Source organism: Saccostrea echinata, unplaced genomic scaffold (genome assembly GCF_033153115.1).
Source record: "Saccostrea echinata isolate AGI-Se365-2 ecotype Australia unplaced genomic scaffold, CSIRO_AGI_Sech_v1 ptg000015l, whole genome shotgun sequence".
In the NCBI taxonomy this organism is placed as follows: domain Eukaryota; kingdom Metazoa; phylum Mollusca; class Bivalvia; order Ostreida; family Ostreidae; genus Saccostrea; species Saccostrea echinata.
This window is the reverse complement of record NW_026889764.1, coordinates 9,097,697-9,117,410: the sequence shown is the minus strand read 5'-3', so window position 1 is coordinate 9,117,410 and position 19,714 is coordinate 9,097,697. Positions and strand designations below refer to the sequence as shown.

The 19,714-nt window shown below is 33.2% G+C and overlaps 1 protein-coding gene across 3 annotated transcripts in view; it reads right to left on the bottom strand.

Moving 5' to 3' along the window:
- Nucleotides 1–19,714, bottom strand: part of LOC133187489 (cadherin EGF LAG seven-pass G-type receptor 2-like) — a 56,718-nt gene that overhangs the window by 33,825 nt on the left and 3,179 nt on the right. For all 3 annotated transcript variants that reach the window (XM_061322889.1, XM_061322888.1, XM_061322886.1), the window contains exons 2-7: nucleotides 18,802–19,714; nucleotides 11,605–11,945; nucleotides 10,059–10,233; nucleotides 9,629–9,751; nucleotides 7,461–7,701; nucleotides 5,963–6,167 (exon numbers count right to left, since the gene is read on the bottom strand). In XM_061322889.1, the coding sequence (XP_061178873.1) occupies nucleotides 5,963–6,167; nucleotides 7,461–7,701; nucleotides 9,629–9,751; nucleotides 10,059–10,233; nucleotides 11,605–11,945; nucleotides 18,802–19,714 (1,998 nt within the window). The remainder of the gene's footprint in view (nucleotides 1–5,962; nucleotides 6,168–7,460; nucleotides 7,702–9,628; nucleotides 9,752–10,058; nucleotides 10,234–11,604; nucleotides 11,946–18,801) is intronic.

Genomic DNA, 19,714 nt, shown 5'->3' with positions numbered 1-19,714 from the left:
AATTTTTTGGCCTAATTTATCTCCCTTCCTTAAGTTTATCTACCTTTACAATCACACATAAGACCTATATAATTATCATGTGAAAATTAAATTGAATACTTCTAAATTTCAAATACATTTGTCATAACATCCTGGATATCTTCATTTGTATCTTGTCTAGCTATGAAAATGCATAGCATTTTTGTTGCGGACACTACAAGTAACCATAAGAATAATCTTTTGTCATTTTTATAAAAATAATTGTTGATAAATGTTCATTTCTAGGCTGAATTATATACCACAGGATCAACTCTTGAAAATGTACCATATAAAAAGCTGCAGAATGTGGTTTATTGAGATGAAAATAACCACATAACTAGGAGCATTAATTATTTCTTGATGTATAATTGTTTTGCACTTTTTAAAAAATGTCTATGATTTTATTTATTTTAATACAATTAAAGAAGTTATAACAAATAGTTTTATAGATAAATTCAATGAATTAAAGAATTTACTGAGGCATCCACAATTTTTTTCAGTATTGAAATTGTTGCGGACACGACAATATATTGAAATATTGCTATATGACACCATATTTGGTTTTAATGGAGTAAACTGAAAATCTTAATCTCTAACTAGTTCTATATGTACAGTAAATGGTGTTATATTATAGGGAAATAAAAAAGGCTAGTCAAAAATGGCTATCCGGCCTGGAAATTAAAACCCATATATATACCAGTAAGTTTGAAGTGTTATCTTGTACAAAAATCACCATTTGTTATCTTAATCCAGTTTATAACTAATTGTATTATCAAAGGAGCAAAATATCAAAGAAGTGTTTTACATTTCAAAAATATGTAATGAAATAAAAAGTGAAAATAATAAATGAATGTGGTATATAGTTATTACTGTAGTGTCCGCAACACAACTGTATTAATTAGAACTAGACTTATTAATTAACAATTAACATCTTGATATATTCTTTAGTTTCCACTTATTCAGTTTTAAATACCACATGAAAATTAACTTTCAATATATAACATAAGACTGACAATTGAAAGATTTTGAATATTATGTATAAACAAGTCATTATGGGTGTTATTCAAAGTATGAAGTTATAGTTCCACTAAGTTTTGTAACCTTACATATTTGTATTGAATATTTGGACAATTATAGTGATGATCAATTGAAATCATGTTACATTTCTTTGAAGAAACTGTGAATTTAAAAAGCTGTTGCGGACTCTACAGTGTTGCGGACTCTACAAAACATAATATATTTGCCAGAATTCCAATCAACACTGAGCTAAAGTCTGATATTTTTTGGTAGATAGATTAGTAGCTGTACTGGCCTCTTACATGTAAAATAAAAGAAATATAATTCATAATGCATTCCAGAATAAGCACATGTTGCGGACACTACAGAATTTTGGGACATTTTTATGCCAGTAAGAAGAAAATTTGTCATTTTCTAAAGTTTCGAAGAATCCACTCAAACTTTTCTTTATTGTTTCATTTATCATTTAACTCTAATTTTAAAATGAACCTAAAGTAAGAGTAACGCATTAACATATATTTTTTTTAAACTGCAAGTTCAAACAGTAGAATTTTATTAAATTTCATAACGTATCTGCATTTTCACATATTTACACATAATTTTGCTAATATTTTGTTGATTTACACACAGTAAATTGCATATAAAAGAGGGATAATTTCACAATGATTTGACATCTATAACTAAGAGTTTCTATTGTAAATCTCCTGAAACAAAAACTGGAAAACAAAGCCATTTTTCAGCTGCAACAGCATAACGCAAAATATACCCCATATTTTAGGTAGTAAATCTTTAATATTTTTATTGTCTAGAACATGGGAGTGTTATATATCATTTAACTTGTTAGGGGTACCATTTTGTCATAATTTGGTCATAATTGTTAAGGGTTTAATCATATATTTTGATGCAGAGTGCATTATAACATAAGTGAGTTTGAAAAAACACAAATACTGTGAAAATGGCTAATATAAAATAGCTCTCTTACATCCATGTCTTTCTACTCCTTTCTCCATTTTGCATGCATTTTTAATAATAACGGTATTGGTGTGATCTAAACTGCAAAGTGGACCAGATATTTTAATTTCTAAAAACATTCCAGTGAATTTGCAGTATGTACGTAACACAATACATGCATGTACCATCTGCATATAAAAAGCTACAAGGGTTAATTGTCCAGTAAAATCATGGACAAGGTATTTTATTGAAAAATGATGCCTGAAATTTTAGGCAAATGTTTTTTATCATAAATAAGTACATCTTAATTTTTTTTATAAACGATAGACAAAAATAAGGATTTTATTATACATGAATATGCACATGCAGGGTATGGTCCTATGGCGCACGACAAAAAAAATCAGGGTTTTATCAAAGAATACACGTCAAGTATTATTTTGAAATAAAAATATCAAATAGATAAAGTTTACATAAAAATTGTCATATTTTTAAGTCACTAACTAACATGACTAATAAGACATTCATCATTTTGAAAATTTCAACAAATTTGTTTAATTTTCAGCAGTTTCCCAAGCATTTGAAAATGGAAAGTGGCCCGTACACATAAAACATAAAAAATAGCGACATTAGATGATGTTATGGTGCACCACAAATCAGTTCAGTTTTATGAAGATTTAGTAATGACACCTTTACAGACTTTAAATGACAACAGAAGATAAAAAGAATACAAGAGGCCCAAGGGCCTTAACGGTCACCTGAGTACAACAATTTAGAGGATCCATAAACTGATAAATGAAGCCAATCTCTATCCAGAGTTATCGTTCCCGCTACGCTCCACTTATACCTCTGTCAACGTCTAAAAGGTAGTATGGAAGGCGGAGACGCGTGGCCTCTATCACAGGAAGATTAACAAGCGTATAACCTTCACTTTTCTGTATATGTGTCAATGCTGCAAGTTGTTTGTCTTTAAAAACTAAACCATGTTGATATTTGTCGGCAATGCGTTTTAAATTTTCCACGTTCTTCATATTCTGTCTACATGAGTGATGCAATATCCCGCCGAGAAATAATCCCTTGTAAGATACGGGGATACAGATATATCTCTTTCTAATTTTCATACATAAACTTTTCTTTAAATTTTAAAGCTAAAATATTTAACTTTAAAATTTATAATTTGTTATGCAATAAGTCAGGGTAAGTTTTGCCAAGAATCTTGGCATTTAGACGTTAACAGAGGTGTTGTAGCGAAGCGTAATACGCCCTCTGGTGAGAGATTGAAATGAAGCTTTAATTGTTGCCCAATAGCAAGAAAATTAGTATGATTAAGATCAACAAAATAATTGGTCTGATATCTTTCTATCTGTCCCCCATTTATCACTATTACTATGCAGACTTTTAACAAAATGTCTATATTATTACCCCTCAAATTGGCCTCACTTGGCCTTTGAAGAACACTTAAGAAGATAAGTTATTTTTGTTTCATTTTTATTTATCTATTATTTCCAAGTCTACCTGATTATTAAAAACTATAAAAGTACTTTTTATATTATACAATAAATGTTCTTGCATAATTCTCTTATTCTGTTAACCTTTCAAATACATTATCTACAGTGATTAATTATCAAAAGTGAATAGCAAAGGGGAATAACTTCACTCAATAGAATACAAATTAATAGAGCCCTGGCCAGGACCAGAACACTTGACTAAATGGTCAAGATGTTGAAAATTTACAAATTTGGAAGAGGTACCCTCATCATCATAACTATGCAATTAGTTGAAGAATTCACACATTTTCACTATATTATCAAAAAGAACCCCCCCCCCCCCTTCAGAGAAACAACAGAACCCCTGGGACCACAAGTTTTAAAAATTTTGTAAAAGCATCCTTGCTCATCATAACTATACACTTTGTTTTATAACCAGGAGTAGAAAAAAATATTTTGAAAGAAATTATGAATTTTCACTATATAATCAATAGAGTCCCCCCCCCCTTCACCAGAACCCCTGACCCAGGGGCCATGAAATTCACAATTTTGGAAGAAGCAGCTATGTTGATTATAACAATGTACTTAGTTAATTTATTTATTACTCATGAACAGAGAAGAAGATTTTCAAAGATATAATGCATTTTCACTATATAATCAATAGAGCCCCGCCCTAACACTAGAACCCCTGACCCAGGGGCCATAAAATTCAAAATTTTGGAAGAGGCAGCCATGCTCATTATTACTATGTACTTAGTTACTTTATTTCATACCCAGGAGTAGAGAAGAAGATTTTCAAAGATATAATGCATTTTCACTATATAATCAATAGAGCCCCACCCTAATACCAGAACCCCTGACCCAGGGGCCATGAAATTCACAATTTTGGAAGAGGCACTCTTTCTTATCATAACTATGTACTTAGTTACTTTATTTCATACCCAGGAGCAGAAGAGAAGATTTTCAAATATTTAATGCATTTTCACTATACAATCAATAGAGCCCCACCCTAACACCAGAACCCCTGATCCAGGGGCCATGAAATTCACAATTTTGGAAGAGGCACTCTTGCTTATCATAACTATGTACTTAGTTACTTTATTTAATACCCAGAAGCAGAGAAGAAGATATTCAAAGAATTAATGCATTTTCACTATATAATCAATAGAGCCCCACCCTAATACTAGAACCCCTGACCCAGGGGCCATGAAATTCACAATTTTGGAAGAGGCACTCTTGTTTATCATAACTATGTACTTAGTTACGTTATTTAATACCCAGGAGCAGAGAAGAAGATTTTCAAAGAAATAATGCACTTTCACTATATGATCTATATAGCCCCACCCTAGCACCAGAACCCCTGACCCTGGGGACATGAATTTCACAATTTTGGTAGAGGGCCCAATGCTTATTACAATCATGCCAACAGTTTGACTGCTTGATGTCCAGGAGTAAAGAAGAAGATTTTTAAAGATTGCATTAATTTTGGTGGTTTTAGCCCCACCCCTCAGGCCCCAGGGGGGCAGGGACCATGAAATTCACAATTTTTGTCCCCCTTCACCCACAGATGCTATATGCCAAAATTGGTTGAAATTGGTTGAGCGGTTTCAGAGAAGAAACTGAAAATGTTTAAATGTTAACGCACGACGCACGACGACAGACAAAAACGGATAGCAATAGGTCACCTGAGTGACTCAGGTGACCTAATAAAATTATCACTAGATCTTTAGTGGACATGTAGAATGGGCATTTTTTAAGTGGATCGAAGCTTTTTCATCTAGTCACAGAGTAGAACAAAACATACAGATTGGCGGACTAGCAGTATGGCGAAAGATTCTATTAACATGATTACTGTACATCGCCGAAAAAAAGATTGCCTATTTAGTAGAATGTAGCGGGAGTACTGTCCATTACTTACTAATACTAATCTTCAGATGGCCCCACGTATGTGTGAGATTGGTCCCTCATCTGTTTATGGAGGAATAAAGGGGAACTCAGGTGTGTCATTAGTGGAAATCCCAAATTTAAGTGGGGCTTATCCAACATATTTTTTTCCAAAAAAAGAAACTAAACCTAACTTTAGACACTTTTACGTTATCAAACAAAAACATCTAATAACTTACATCAGGAACAATCATGGTATGAATCCAAAATGACTGACCAAAAAAAAAAAAAGAAAAGTGCCTCTATGGCTGTAAAAACCAATGAAATGCAGTCATTCATTCGAACACTTTTTATTTTGTAAATTAAAAAACCAGAACTGGAACTTATCAATAAATTTTGCTTATAATATAACACACTAGCTAAAATGTATTTTATGGTCAAATTCAATATTTCCACTTAATTTTGAACCCTTGGCAAGGTATAACTTAAGTCATGTGATTTCTATCAGGCATTTTTCCATGCCTCTACAAAAATTTCATGTCAAGGGGCTACAGTAACATACTTCAGATGGGCGATCCTGACCTTAAGATTGATTTATCTCCCCTTACCCTGTTAATGTAATCCACTTGTACAAACTGCCACTCCCCGTTGGACACGCCTCCCTCGACCTTTGACCTTACAGATGTTTTATTTGTTCCTGTACTGAAGGAGAATTGTAGTTGACCATCTACGATTTCGAGAGCCATAAAATCATTTCTGTCATTAAATCGGCCATTGTAAAACAGAAGGCCATCCTTCATCTGGGTGGCAAATCTATAACAACAAACAGAAAAGTTAATCTATCTAAGAGTAAATGTCTTGTACCTCTGAAATTTAATCATTTTTATCATGTGTATAATAAGGATATTTCCATTATTATTTATAGAGAAGTATCAATAAAGTTCATGCAAAGAGATGGATGTTGAAAAATATTATGCTTAACACCCCCCCCCCCCCCCCCCAACACACACACACACTTAAATTCCCACCTCAGTTAAATGAAGTACTTCTAAATTATTTTTATATGAAATGAATTGAAACTTTGAATTACACATACCGGTATATATTACACATATATTACTTTAATCTGAGCCAACAGCTATATATCTACATGTATATATACATATTCAAAGGTTTGTTTTCGTTCAAAATATAAACACTAATTTAGTGATACGTCTAACAAAATACCATTGCTAGAAAAAAATTTTATCACAAAAACATCAAATATCTTCATTTTATGTTTTCTTTAATGGACATCCTTTTCTATTACATTTTCCAATCCTCTACACAAGGAATAGGACAAAGCTAATTCACCATATCTTTCGTCCACCATCATCTATTTCTAAAATAAACACTGTTTATTCAGATCAGCCTGATGTTTTTATAAACGTATCTCACCTACCGTAAGATATTTATTAAGTCAACGTTGACTATGGGATTAAACTGGGTTAAAATCAAGACTTTTAAGTTGACTGAATGATATCACAGCCTACCTATCTAATCAGGGATTATCAAATTAATCCCTTAAAATAATCCTCTCTGTAAACTTTTCCTACGGGAAGTCAATTTGTTAATTCGAAACAAGATTAAGTATTTACAACAATCATTTTAATTAATTCCAATCATTAATACAAGTTACTACCCTTTGGAAAGTATTTCATATACTGTAGAAGTACTTTGTATTAATTTAGAATGTAAACGGTCAAAAAATTTTCACAGAAATTTGTCCCAGAGTACTTAGAGTACATGTATGTAAGTCATATATAGACCAATCTAAGAAGTTCCCCTAATTTTCTACCCAACAGAAATTGTGATTCTGCAAAATTATGACCCTCTGGAGAAAAGTACATCTACAGTATATTTTTCTTTCTAATCAAATATATATTTCATACTTTTGTTTAAACATATATCTTATAAAATTAAAATACATCTATAGATTGATTGAACTGTTATGCACTTCTCAATCCAAGAATCAATCTAGGAAATGCTAACTATAGCATAAATCTATTCAATGTAATCTTTCTTTAAGATTGTTATAATATTTATATAATCATAAAAATGTCATACTTGAGCTGAATATTAAATCTGAATCTCCTCTTGAATGCTGGGAAGGTGAGGTAGGAGCCAATGGCAAAGCTCCTTGTGGTCAGCTGACAGTATTTATCATAATGAGGCTCAGCAGGACAGCCTTTACACTGAAACCCTCCCTGGTTTTGATTGGCCTCACACTCTGAGGGAGACTGACATACATTCTGGGGGCATGTCAAGATGTCAAACTGCTTCCTTGTGTTAATTTCACATGTCTCCCCTACAAACATAGAAAACAATATTTGAATTTCATTTTTTTTCCTAAAAATACAATAAAGGATATAAATGCCCAAATTATTAACATGATTAAGAACCTCCTGAAATGACCTTATAGATTATTTTCAATCGACATGCAGCAGTGTTATGTATCAGACTGACTTATCAAAAGTTCACTAAAGCATGAAATTATAATAAATGGAACTTTTCTGTTTATAAATCAATAAAATAACATGAACTAGAGCTTATAGTTACCCTCTGTTTTACTAATAAGGTAATGTGCTTTCTTTTGGAAAAAAATGGTTTACATAAATGAATAAATCACTCTTAATTCATCACCACTGATCACCGAGTTCATATGATGACCTGATTCTAAACTGTATACCTGACATGTGAAACAGTGACCAGGTGTATGTTATACTGAATCTGGAGTGGTAATATTTATGTCATAACAAATGTCTGGTTCAGTGTCACAACACACAGACAATGTCTATAAATGTATCTCCCTAGTGAACTGTTCTACAAATGTTCATCAATTTTTTATAATCATTACCAGTATTATACTCCTGAAGGAAGACATACAATAGTGAGTTTTTAAATTGCTATATTTGTTAGCTCATGTAAATCAATGAATTGATTTATGATTGGCATGTATAGCTAGAGTTCACTGTTATATGCTCAATAAAATATCGTTTTCTCTGTACCAAAAAAACCTATTTTGTATGAAATGAGTGCCTTTGTAAGGTCCTAATCAATATATTGTAAATCATATAGAGAGAATGTAAGACAAGCTATTTTATTACAAATGTAACAACTAAATACATAGATCATCATCTAACTGGGTATTGCAGACAAAAAGTGGCTATCAGTTAATAGTTTCACAATCAGCAAATTTCTCTACGTCTTCTTCAGGCCATTTAAACAAGAGAGAGTATTAATAACTTTTTAAAGCCTACTGAGTTTTTAGCAGTCATAAAAACATTCGATTCCCCTTCACCATAGTGATATCTCAGTCGAGGATCAAGTTTTAGCCAAACAAGAAAGAGAAGTTTCACCGCCAGTGCTTTCTGCGACATAATGGGGCTCAAGTGAGTCCAGAAGAGATCAGATTCTGTGTAATAGCTGTGCCCTCTCACCCAACGTACCTAGATTACGCAGTCTAGTGAACTTTTTCTGCCTCGTTGGGCGGATCGTTATGGAGTATCAGATTTCAGATAATCAATAGATCAAGCTACAATCCTTTAGTCTCGATGAACTCCCAGAATTACTCCACATAATGGTAGCTATTATAGTTCAGATAGTGTGAAAGCATTTATAGAAACACTAGATTGCGTGAATTAGTGTTTTTTAGAGGATTCGTTTCATGCAGAGAAAACAAAGAAATTCCATATGTATGTGTTAGCTTAGAAATAGTTCCGCAAAAGTTCACATGATGATAAAGAGCAGATTTTGTGATATTTAGTATTGTAACTTATAATGGCTTGGTAGTACATGTACTAGTTAATAACATAAAAGGGGGGGAGGGGGGATTAAGTCCTGTATCACATCTGAGCATATCTTTTACATATCTTACACATTAAGATATTATTACAGGAAAATGTGCTCCAAAACAGGATTTTTTCATAAGATCACGCTATTTCATGTAACTCAAGATTTGCTCCGGTTTTAATTTAAGGAAAAGAGTCATATCACACATTAAAGTTAGCGTAAAAAGGTAGATTAAATTTGATCTTGTTTTAAACGTGCAGTATTCCTTCATTAAATTTGACCTAGAATAGAAAAAGATACAGGTGACTTTAAATAAAATGCAATTTTCTGTGCCCACTTAAGCCACATCAGGAAAATAACAGCCCTTTTTGTAAATACTTTAAGTCACTTGTTTTAACTTTACTCAGGATGACTGACTGCAGGTAAAAATTAATATATTTTACCTGTAAAGTTAGGTGCACAAAGACAAGTGTATCCTCCCTCCTTTCGTTTACACTGTCCCCCATTTTTACAGGGACTGCTGTAGCAGGCATCTATCTCCATGTTACAGTAATCCCCAGTAGTCACTGTAAAATCATCAGCATCTTCATTATCATCATACAACGGCACACAACAGGACAGCTTTGTACAACTTGGTACAAGTCACATTTTATTCATAAAAACTTTATTTATAAATCATTTTGTGAGGATTCTTGATACAAAAATGGTTAGTATTTTGAGTATCCTATCTTATGATAATACAGAAAATTTCATGTATCATTTTCTCCTGAAAGAAGACACAATTTTCAACTTTTCTAACTGTTATGGAATTAATTTAGCATATATTTATTGTAGTAGAATTAGCAGCAGTGAAATTATTTTCTGTGCACTTACTGGCATATCCAGAGGGGCATTCACACCTAAAACTGTTCACTGGGTGAATGGGACGAAACAGCATCATGTCGGAGTGAATGAAAGGCCGAGGGCGACCAAACTTCACATAGAAAATGCAGTGCTCAAAGTTTGCACAGAATTCCCGGATACAGATATTGTCTTCAAAGGGTAGAACCTGGAATACAGAATTAAAATCACACATGAAAAATTTAAGCATCCTTTTAAATGCACTTTATAAAACTTGAGAAGGAACCCAAAACTCAGACAACAGTTGCAGGGAGTTCAAAAGGAGTCATTAGTATGTGTACATGTATACAGTTTAATTAACAAAATTGTAATCATATTGAATGTTCTTTAATTAATATTAAATCAAGAACTGTTATGAAGGGTTATGCTAATACAAACATTAAATTTACATACGAAAAAATCCACAAAACCCAGGCCCAAGTATGGAAATATAATTACATGCTAATAATATATAAAGGTACATTATGTCTGTCAAAGATCTATGTCATATACCAACAAAACATTTTACAATGGGTTTTATCAAATTAAAATTCTCTTTTGTAAAGTGTGTACAAAAATTCCCTTTTTTTAACCTCACATCCATAAATATTGGACGTCATTTAGACCAGCCTAAACAAACATTTCCATCCTGTACTTAAAGTGCCCATTAATACTTGCTTAAATGTTAAAGCATTTGAACTTAACAATTAAAAAAAAAATTCTTTTCAGATTTCACTTGATAATGGAGAGTTAAATACAAAATTAAATGTAAACATACTGCAGTCCTCAAAACTGATTTTAATTCTTATCTAAGGTTATTAATGCGACAAAATATTTTGATCCACGCTTTCATGGCTTTTAAGTTTTATGATTTATCCGTTTTCACTTCTGAGGCACACTTAGTGCTCATGTTTTCACTCCTGATTTTTATCAAATTTATTGAAAGCATTAAATCACCAACTATCTTGTAAAGGTTTGGGGATTTAAATTACATATGATATAGAACATTGAATTCATCAGCATTCCTTTTTCTACAAGGTGAACAAATTAAACCCCTGCACACGGTAATATGCCAATTTAAATTATTGTTTGTCCCCAGGACATACAGAATCTACTCCAGGGCTAGACAGAAATTTTTTTTCTTTGCATTGGATAGGAACTCTTCTAGATAAGGACCCACTTTTAAATTAAGAGAAACGCTAGGTACATCGCGGCAGATTTGTACCTCATCTAATGGAATCATTTGAAGTTATAACCAAATGGTAAGAGAAAAGAATAATACTATGCCATTTGATACCATTTAGCTACATTCAAACTTCATTATCTTGAACTTGACGGTACTGAGAAAAAACTTCAGGTTATCCAACAATTCAAGACATCAAGGGTAAAATACTTAAAGAAAAAGTGGTTGGGGACTTCCACTTCACTTCTACATATCCATGATATTCAAGATATCAATGTTCAAGAAACCAAAGTTCAACTGTAATAAGGTTTATGGTTTTTTTGCCTTTTTAGAGCTGAAGACAAGCACAACACAAACCTGTAGAGTAGAAAGCTCAGCCAATCTGATCCTCTGGAGATAAATCTGTTCTTTAAGAACCTCTGCATCATAGAACGACCCGTCCGCCTTCCGTACGGCGACACTGACGTTGAGAACCGTGGTGGATACATCTGTATCATTCTCTACGTTGATGACGTAGATATTCTTCTCTTCCGTCTTTAGAACTGAAGCCAGAGCATCAACAAAGAACTTGTAGAGAGGGGAGAGAAATGTATTCTGGGTAATGTTGTTGAGGCGAATTGTGACGCTCTTTTCCAACATCTCTTTGGTGACAAGGCGAACGTAAAGGCGACATGTTGCTCTCTTCTCATTCATACCATCTACAAAGATTTTACAAAAACTTATTGTGCTGTCTATAAAGATATTAATGCAGTTACCTATCAAACTAATAACTATTTTATAGACTACATTGATTTACAATGTGTGTGTATCAAAATATTTGTTTGAAAAATACAAGTTGTATTGAACTTCATATTCAATTTCTGCTTTATTTGATTGCAAAATGTAAAACCTTGTAAGAAAAGGGATCTATATTAAAATTTGGTTTTGGGTCAAATACATGTAGCTGTAACCATCCACTTTTCTCTCAGTGTATAATCAGATTGATTTCTGTTAGTAGTCTTTTAAATATCAATGCCTTAAATTAATAAACAAAATCAAATGATGCACATAAAAGCTGGAAAGAAGTCTTGGAGAGATACTGTTTAGAATAATTGGTATAAGAGCTTAAATAATTCTCCCTATTTTGTTAAGGACCACAATATACTTATTCTTGACAAATCTTCCATGAAGGATGTTATTGGTACACCATAGAAACATTTCAATTCTAGCCATTATAGAAATGTAGACTGAGCAAATATGAATAAGAAAAGAAAAAATTCATTGAAATGAACAATATGGCCGATGCATGAAACCAGGCTTGGACCTTGCATTTCTTGTACTTTAAAACAAACTTTCTCACACAGACTAATTGTCTGTCCATTGTATAGTTAGAGTGTGGTGAAGAATTACTATTTGTGGATTTGACCTAAACATATTTATTTAGATTGTTGATTCAGCTAGTGTACATTTACGGAACTAAAAATTCTGTGGGTGATGTCTCAGGACCATGAAAGTGAACAGAATGGAACTCTGTATACAGTTTAACCATCTTGTCCACTTTACAAAAGCACAGTCATCTGTGTAAAAGATATATGTATACTCATTACCTACAAGTGAGTCCAAATGACAAACTGAATTAGTGCTAGAAAATCTTGGAACCAGAGTTGAGTCTGACAATTCCAAAATACATACAGTAAAACAACAGACCATCTAATAGTCTGACCAGGGGAAAGAACTTTGGTACTTATAGTCACCTTAGATTCTCTCAAGATGAAAGTTGATATAAATTCTTCAATAAATCAAGTTGTGGGTACTCTTTATGACTTCACAGTAAAGCTTGCTTGAACTTGTACAAGTATCAACTAAACTGGATCTCACTTTGTCCTCTTTAACAATGTCCAAACAACTATTCAAATACAGACTAAGCTGACACCTCTAACAGAATTGTTTGTTATACAAGACACAGTGTATGTAAAAGATAGGTAGGGTGTGTGCCAATATCAATCACTGACCATTACTTAATACAGGGCATTTAAATCAGGTATCAGGTATTTATGTCCAGACAATATAGAGTGCTGTAATCTTTATTACTGTTAAGGTCTTCACTTCAACCGCACCACAGGGACTACTTGCTGTTATAGAATATTCTCATTCCAGACTCTGTTAACTAAATACCTGAGTTTCTAGCCATCAGAAGAAAAAATACATGACAAAAAATATATGAAGATCTTTTCTTGCCAGTCTACACTTTACAGTTTTCCTTAATAATTGTAAAAGGAAATTAGAAAATTTATGGCTGGACTGGATATCGAACCCAGGACACCTTCATTACTCCAGTCAGTTGCTCTATCCACTGAGCTATCCAGGCCAATATCCATGGTCCATATAGCCCTACCACTACACTCCTTCTTCCTTAAACTGTCTTTGGCCTCAAAGACACACAAATTTGATTCTTTAGCCCCTGGCAAAACTTTCACCTGCAAGTCCATTAGGGTGGTCAATGGCATCAAATACAGTCAAACCTCGTTATCTCAAACTGAATGGAACCAACAAAAAACTTTGAGATATCCGAGGATTCAAGATATCCAGGGTAAAATACTTAAAAGAATTAGGGGTTGGGACTTCCAAATCACTTTGACATGTTTATCCATGGTATTCGAGATATCAGTGTTCGAGATACCGAAGTTCAACTGTATAACAGAAAATTTATTGCTCACTGCTAGACCAGGAATCAAACCTGGGACTCAAGCATTACTAATCTGGTGTTCTATCCACTGAGCTTTCCAGACTGATGTCCAGTCTATGTAGCCCAAACCACTACACGTACCTGGTACATGTGTATCATCATTCAGTTAATTGATCCCCCTCAGATTAGTTACATATTCCCCTGAAAAGTTACACAGCTATGAACATTTTAGCAAGGGGTATAAATAAAAGTTGGTATTTGTTAAACCTCTGACATGAAACATGATGACTAAAATACAGTTAAAATCTGTTATATTGAACTTTGATATCTTGAATATCATGGATATGTTCAAGTGAGTTAAAAGTCCCAACCACTTTTTTTTTTCTAACCTTGATATCTCAAATCATTCAATAATTAATATTTCAAAGTTTTTTGCTCTGTCCCATTGGGTTCAAGATACATGTAATGAGGTCTGACTGTAAATTTAGTACTGTGTTCATCCATAAACACATAATATTAAATCATAAATTATATGCTTCAGCCTAGAATTCAATCATCAATTTTTAAAACTACCCCAAACAGTATCTCACAATATCAGCCCTCAAAAAACATCTGATCAGTTTAAACAGAGGATCGTAAATCAGGAGCTGTATGTGAAACAATGATTCACACTGGAATCAATAATCGGAGAATATGGTGGAAATTCTCCAGAGATAAAGAGGAAGAGCAAACCATGTCCAGACTTTTCTACCCAAGCCTATAAACCACCACAGATACCTGGGGTATACACCTATAAACACGGGACTTAACCTCTACCTAATAAATCATAGGTAGTGTTGATCTTGGAATTGACACACCATGTCCTGTGTTTGGATTAAGGACTTTTGTTGTTTGTCTTTGGAAAGTCCCTTGCTCGCACTGTGGGGTACTTCATGCTGTTTTGGGGTATTTAACATGGAATAGTGCATTAGGCCTGGATAATGGGGGTTATTCGAGAAGGACAAGACCATGGGGAGGGTATTGGTATTAGTGGTTCATGAAATAAATAGCATATTTGTTGACAACAAAAAGGTCTGATGAACAAAGCATTCTATGATATCCAGATTCTTTGGAAGAATGAATGCATGAAATATTTGTATAATATATATAAATATGCATCCAGCTTGAACATATAGCCTAAAAATGAAGATTATAAACTTGTAGTAAGTACTGAGAATTAGAAGTTAGAGATGATCAGAATTACTTGATTAGAAAAAAAATTAATTATGTACAATTGGTGAAAAATGGTTTAAAGAGAATGTCCACATTTTTGAAAAAAAAAATTGTTTTCATTATAAAACTATCATGGCATTTCAAGAATCTTAGAACATGAAATGTCACTCTGTACTAGAGTAAATATTTGTCCAAATCACAGCATGATCCCTTTATATTGGTCTTATCCTACCAATACATGCCAACTTTACACCTAAACTTATGATTATAAACTGTTAGGATCGTAGTATTACTGGGAGTTATACCTGTATGTACTGTTATAAAGGAACAGTTGGTCTCACCTTAATCCTCTACAACCACCTGCCCTAAGTCCTAAGTAATGTTCAGTGTAGGAGAAAAAATAACAAACAGGGGATTAAGTTGTATAGATTATCCTCACTAAGCAGGGACAAAATCTTACCAAATCAGGGTATCAAGACATAACTGTGAATGAAGTTTACCTTATACATACGTATACAAATCTTCAAGTTCTAAATGGACATTATGTCAATCACATGGATTATGGTACAATTAGACTGATCGACCTCTTACTTTTTAACTCCCCAACCTCATTAAAATAATTTAATAAGAAGAGATCTAAGTTTTCAAAATATTTACACTATTTAATCCCCATTTACATGTATATTTCATGCTGCATGCTTACAAGAGCAATCTATACAAATGTCAACAAAGATATTGTATCCTTATTTGCAACAAAATAAATTCATCATACAAAGGACTATTAATATACATGTACTGCATAAACTCAACTATATAAAACAGGTCAATATTAATAAACTGTAGAGCAGCATTTTGGTGAACATGGCAGAAACTGTTTATTTCCAATCTTAAGTCTGTACAAACTTCTGATATATAGATTTAAAAATGGCTTCCAAAATTTTTATGGTGTCTAATAAAATGCTTTGTGAATGTGGTTTCTCAATAAAAGTTACTGAAAGGTGTGTAAAGAAGTCTGTCAAAAGAACTTCCTCTCTGGACCATTCAGAGGGTCTGCATAATAGATCAGTCTGTACAGTTTGTTAATGACTCCTTTAAAATTCCAAAATTGCTGTATTCTATGCTAGTTTTTTGCTTTAATTCACAGCCATTTACCACTCATGTAATTGTCGTAAATTGATTGACAATTCTCTTCAAAAATCTCTGTTCAAGTAATTTGAGTTCCCTAAGAAAAAAAGTAATTCGATCCATGACAGAAAATATCCAGATTAACCGATTACGTTTAAATTTGAACAGGTTACTGGTATTCTGACGACACAAACAGGTTCACAATGATAAAATGCAAATTAAGAAATCGGAATTGCTCTGCATCATAACGGATGTTTCAAATTATTCACAAACATGATCATATAATCCCAGATTGTGTCAGATTATATTCATATGATACAGAAACACAGTCTGAATCAGTTTTGTACAGTGTTAAGATATATTTTAATCAGATTTGTTTCAGATAACTCCAGAGAGACAGGTTTCTAAAGAGGGCTGGCCAAGTTAAATACATCAATATGATTGTATGCTAATTTATTTTACAGTGCAAACACACATATATCTACCTGAAATAATTCTGAGTACATCGTTAAAACTCGGTAGTATGATGGGCTATATAGGAAATGAATCACTATTGATTGGAGACCTGCATTCTCATAATTAGAGTGATAACGAGATTAAGAAAACTTCACACTTTCCCCATTGATTACTTTCTGCTGACCAGATCCTGGAGGTCAATTTCCAATAAAGTATACACTGACCACAGACAAGATGGACAATCAATTACTGACACAGAGTGGCCTGGTCAGCTTTATAGATCAGCTCAGCTCTATAATCCTCAATAATGTCCAGTGAGGTTATTGGTATTAAATTTAGTAGGCAATGCTAGAGAGAGGATTTTCTAATTATCAATATTCACATGAATTTCATGTAGTGTTCATAATATATCAGTATAATAATATACTATGGGCACATCTTTGAAGTAACCATCAAAACCCATCATATAGTTAGCATGGTACTTTCAAAATTATATTTCCATCTAATTTTTTCAAAATGAAATGAAACATATATATTTGACATATAACTTTTACTGGAACATGTGGAACTGATAAAACAAATATTTGCTCAGATCTACACTGATTTTAGTCCAAAACCCCATAATCTTCATTTTCAGTAAGCTATGAAATTAAAATTTTTATAAGCACTTAATTTAACATATATATACTTAAAGAGTTAATTAACCGCATGGACATTTTTGACAGCCTTAATTACATTAAGCCACTTAATGATTAATTGTTTAATTATTCAACAACAAAGGAAACATATAAACCATTTTAAACCAACAGATTGTACCAATGGACAGATGGATAATTACTACCTGGGGGCAAATATACACTTTTAAAAATCTTTTTCAGGATAATTTGCCCTGTAAACTTTACCCAATTTCCTTATAGTATTAAAAAAGCAGCATAGAGCCGTGCACAAATATTTACCGAGCATTCCAATAAACTGGCTTACACATGGTATTGATTTTGTATATAGGGCCTTTTTAAAAAAGCTAGACGTGGGTAATATCCATGCCGGGGTGTACATTGATCAGGCTGAATCATATGTTTGGAGTAATGCACACAATGCCATATAATGTTTCTCAGTGGGTACTACATTGCTTCTCATGCACCAAGCATAGTTCAAATATACAATTATTGGACTATGGAAATACATACTATATATAACTTTTATGAGTGGAAAAATACTTTTTTTCTACATTTTGCATGTTTTAGTACATATGTAGGTATAAATGACTGCACATGCACAGAGCTTGTTCATGTTGTTGGATCGAGAAACAAACATGATCATGATGATAACAATCCAAGATGTGGAATTATGTAAAAATATCCAAAGACGTATATTCAGAAGGATAAAAGACATTAAAAGTATTTATAGTAGAGCTCTGAATAAGACCATAAAGAGAGAAGAACCTTTTCAATATCTTTCGCTAAATGACATTTTTATATATTTACAAAACTTTATAAAACATTTCAACATGGAAATATTACCTATACAAGATTGTACATATTAAATCTATGAATTTGACCATTATTGTAAATATCAACAGTTATAACTGATACATACACCCATGTAAACATTCTTGGGTAATATTTCGGAATATCCTGAACAAACACCGAACAATGTGACAAAACTGAAGAAATTTTTCCACTTGTGCAAAATGAAGAAGACAGTGCAGGTGTCTGCTTTAACGGGATTTTACGATCTGCTAAACGTGATATACAAAGGATTATCCAACATAAGGAATGTGAAGTGTACCCTGAAATTAAAATCCTTCTTCTCAGCTTTCTCTATTGAAAACTACAAACTTCTCCACATGATTCAGCACCAACTACAATGTCATTTATGCAAATGGATAATTTCCTCAAATTATATCCAAAAGTTACCTGCTGAATAATTCTATTTAGCTTTCTTATGAGCACACACTGTATAAAGGACTTGTGATTTAATAGTAAATGCATGTTTTCTCAGTAATTTTAAGAATTGACAGTGAGTAAAATTAACATATATGCCAGTAAATTAAAAGATATGAAGGAAAATTTAACAGCCTCTCTTCATGTTCTTACCTGAAACTTTGACTTGGAGGGTACCATTTCTGGGCACATCAGAGTTTAAGCGATAGTCTAGAGTTAGTTCCCCTGTTGATGTGTTCAGGTCAAGGAAATGTGCTTCGTTTCCTCCTAGAATCTCGTATCTCAGTTTGTTTTGGTCAATCTCATCAGGGTCAGTGGCAGGAATTCGACCAATCGGGCCGGTAACAAAGTGTTCCTCAAAATTGTTAAAAATAATAGAAAAGTCCTTCAGCTCTGGTTTGTTATCATTCACATCTTGAATCATTATCACAAGGGTCGCATCCTCAAAAAAGGGGTTTGATCTTGCATAAATTTTGACATAGAATATCCTAGGTCCTTGTTCATAATCAAAATCCACACGATTTTTCAAAATTGCGGGTTCACCCGGTCTATAGCTCAGATCAAATTTATCTGCATCCAGACCAGGTATCTTTTCATACTCCACTTGTGCATTTTCACCTTCATCCGGATCAGTAGCTGAAACCTTCATCAACACAGAGCCAACCGGAGTATTCTCTGGAACCCTGATTTCTAATTCTTTTGATGGAAACTTTGGAGGATTGTCGTTGATGTCTATGATATTTATCCTGACACCCACAGTTGATGACCTTGGAGGAACACCTCCATCAGTTGCGACAGCTTTCAGGTTGTACACTGCCACTGTCTCACGATCAAGCTTCTGGGCAACCCTGATCACACCCGACACAGGGTCAATGGAGAAGTGGTCACTGGGTGGAATTGTAGAGTGAACTAGACTATAGGATATTTTAGCATTGTTCCCTTTGTCCTCGTCTGTTGCGGAGATCTGCATCACACTTCTGTCAACTTCAGCATTCTCCACTATACTGCCAGTGAAATTGTCGTGGGTAAAACGAGGGACATTGTCATTTTCGTCTAAAATTATAAC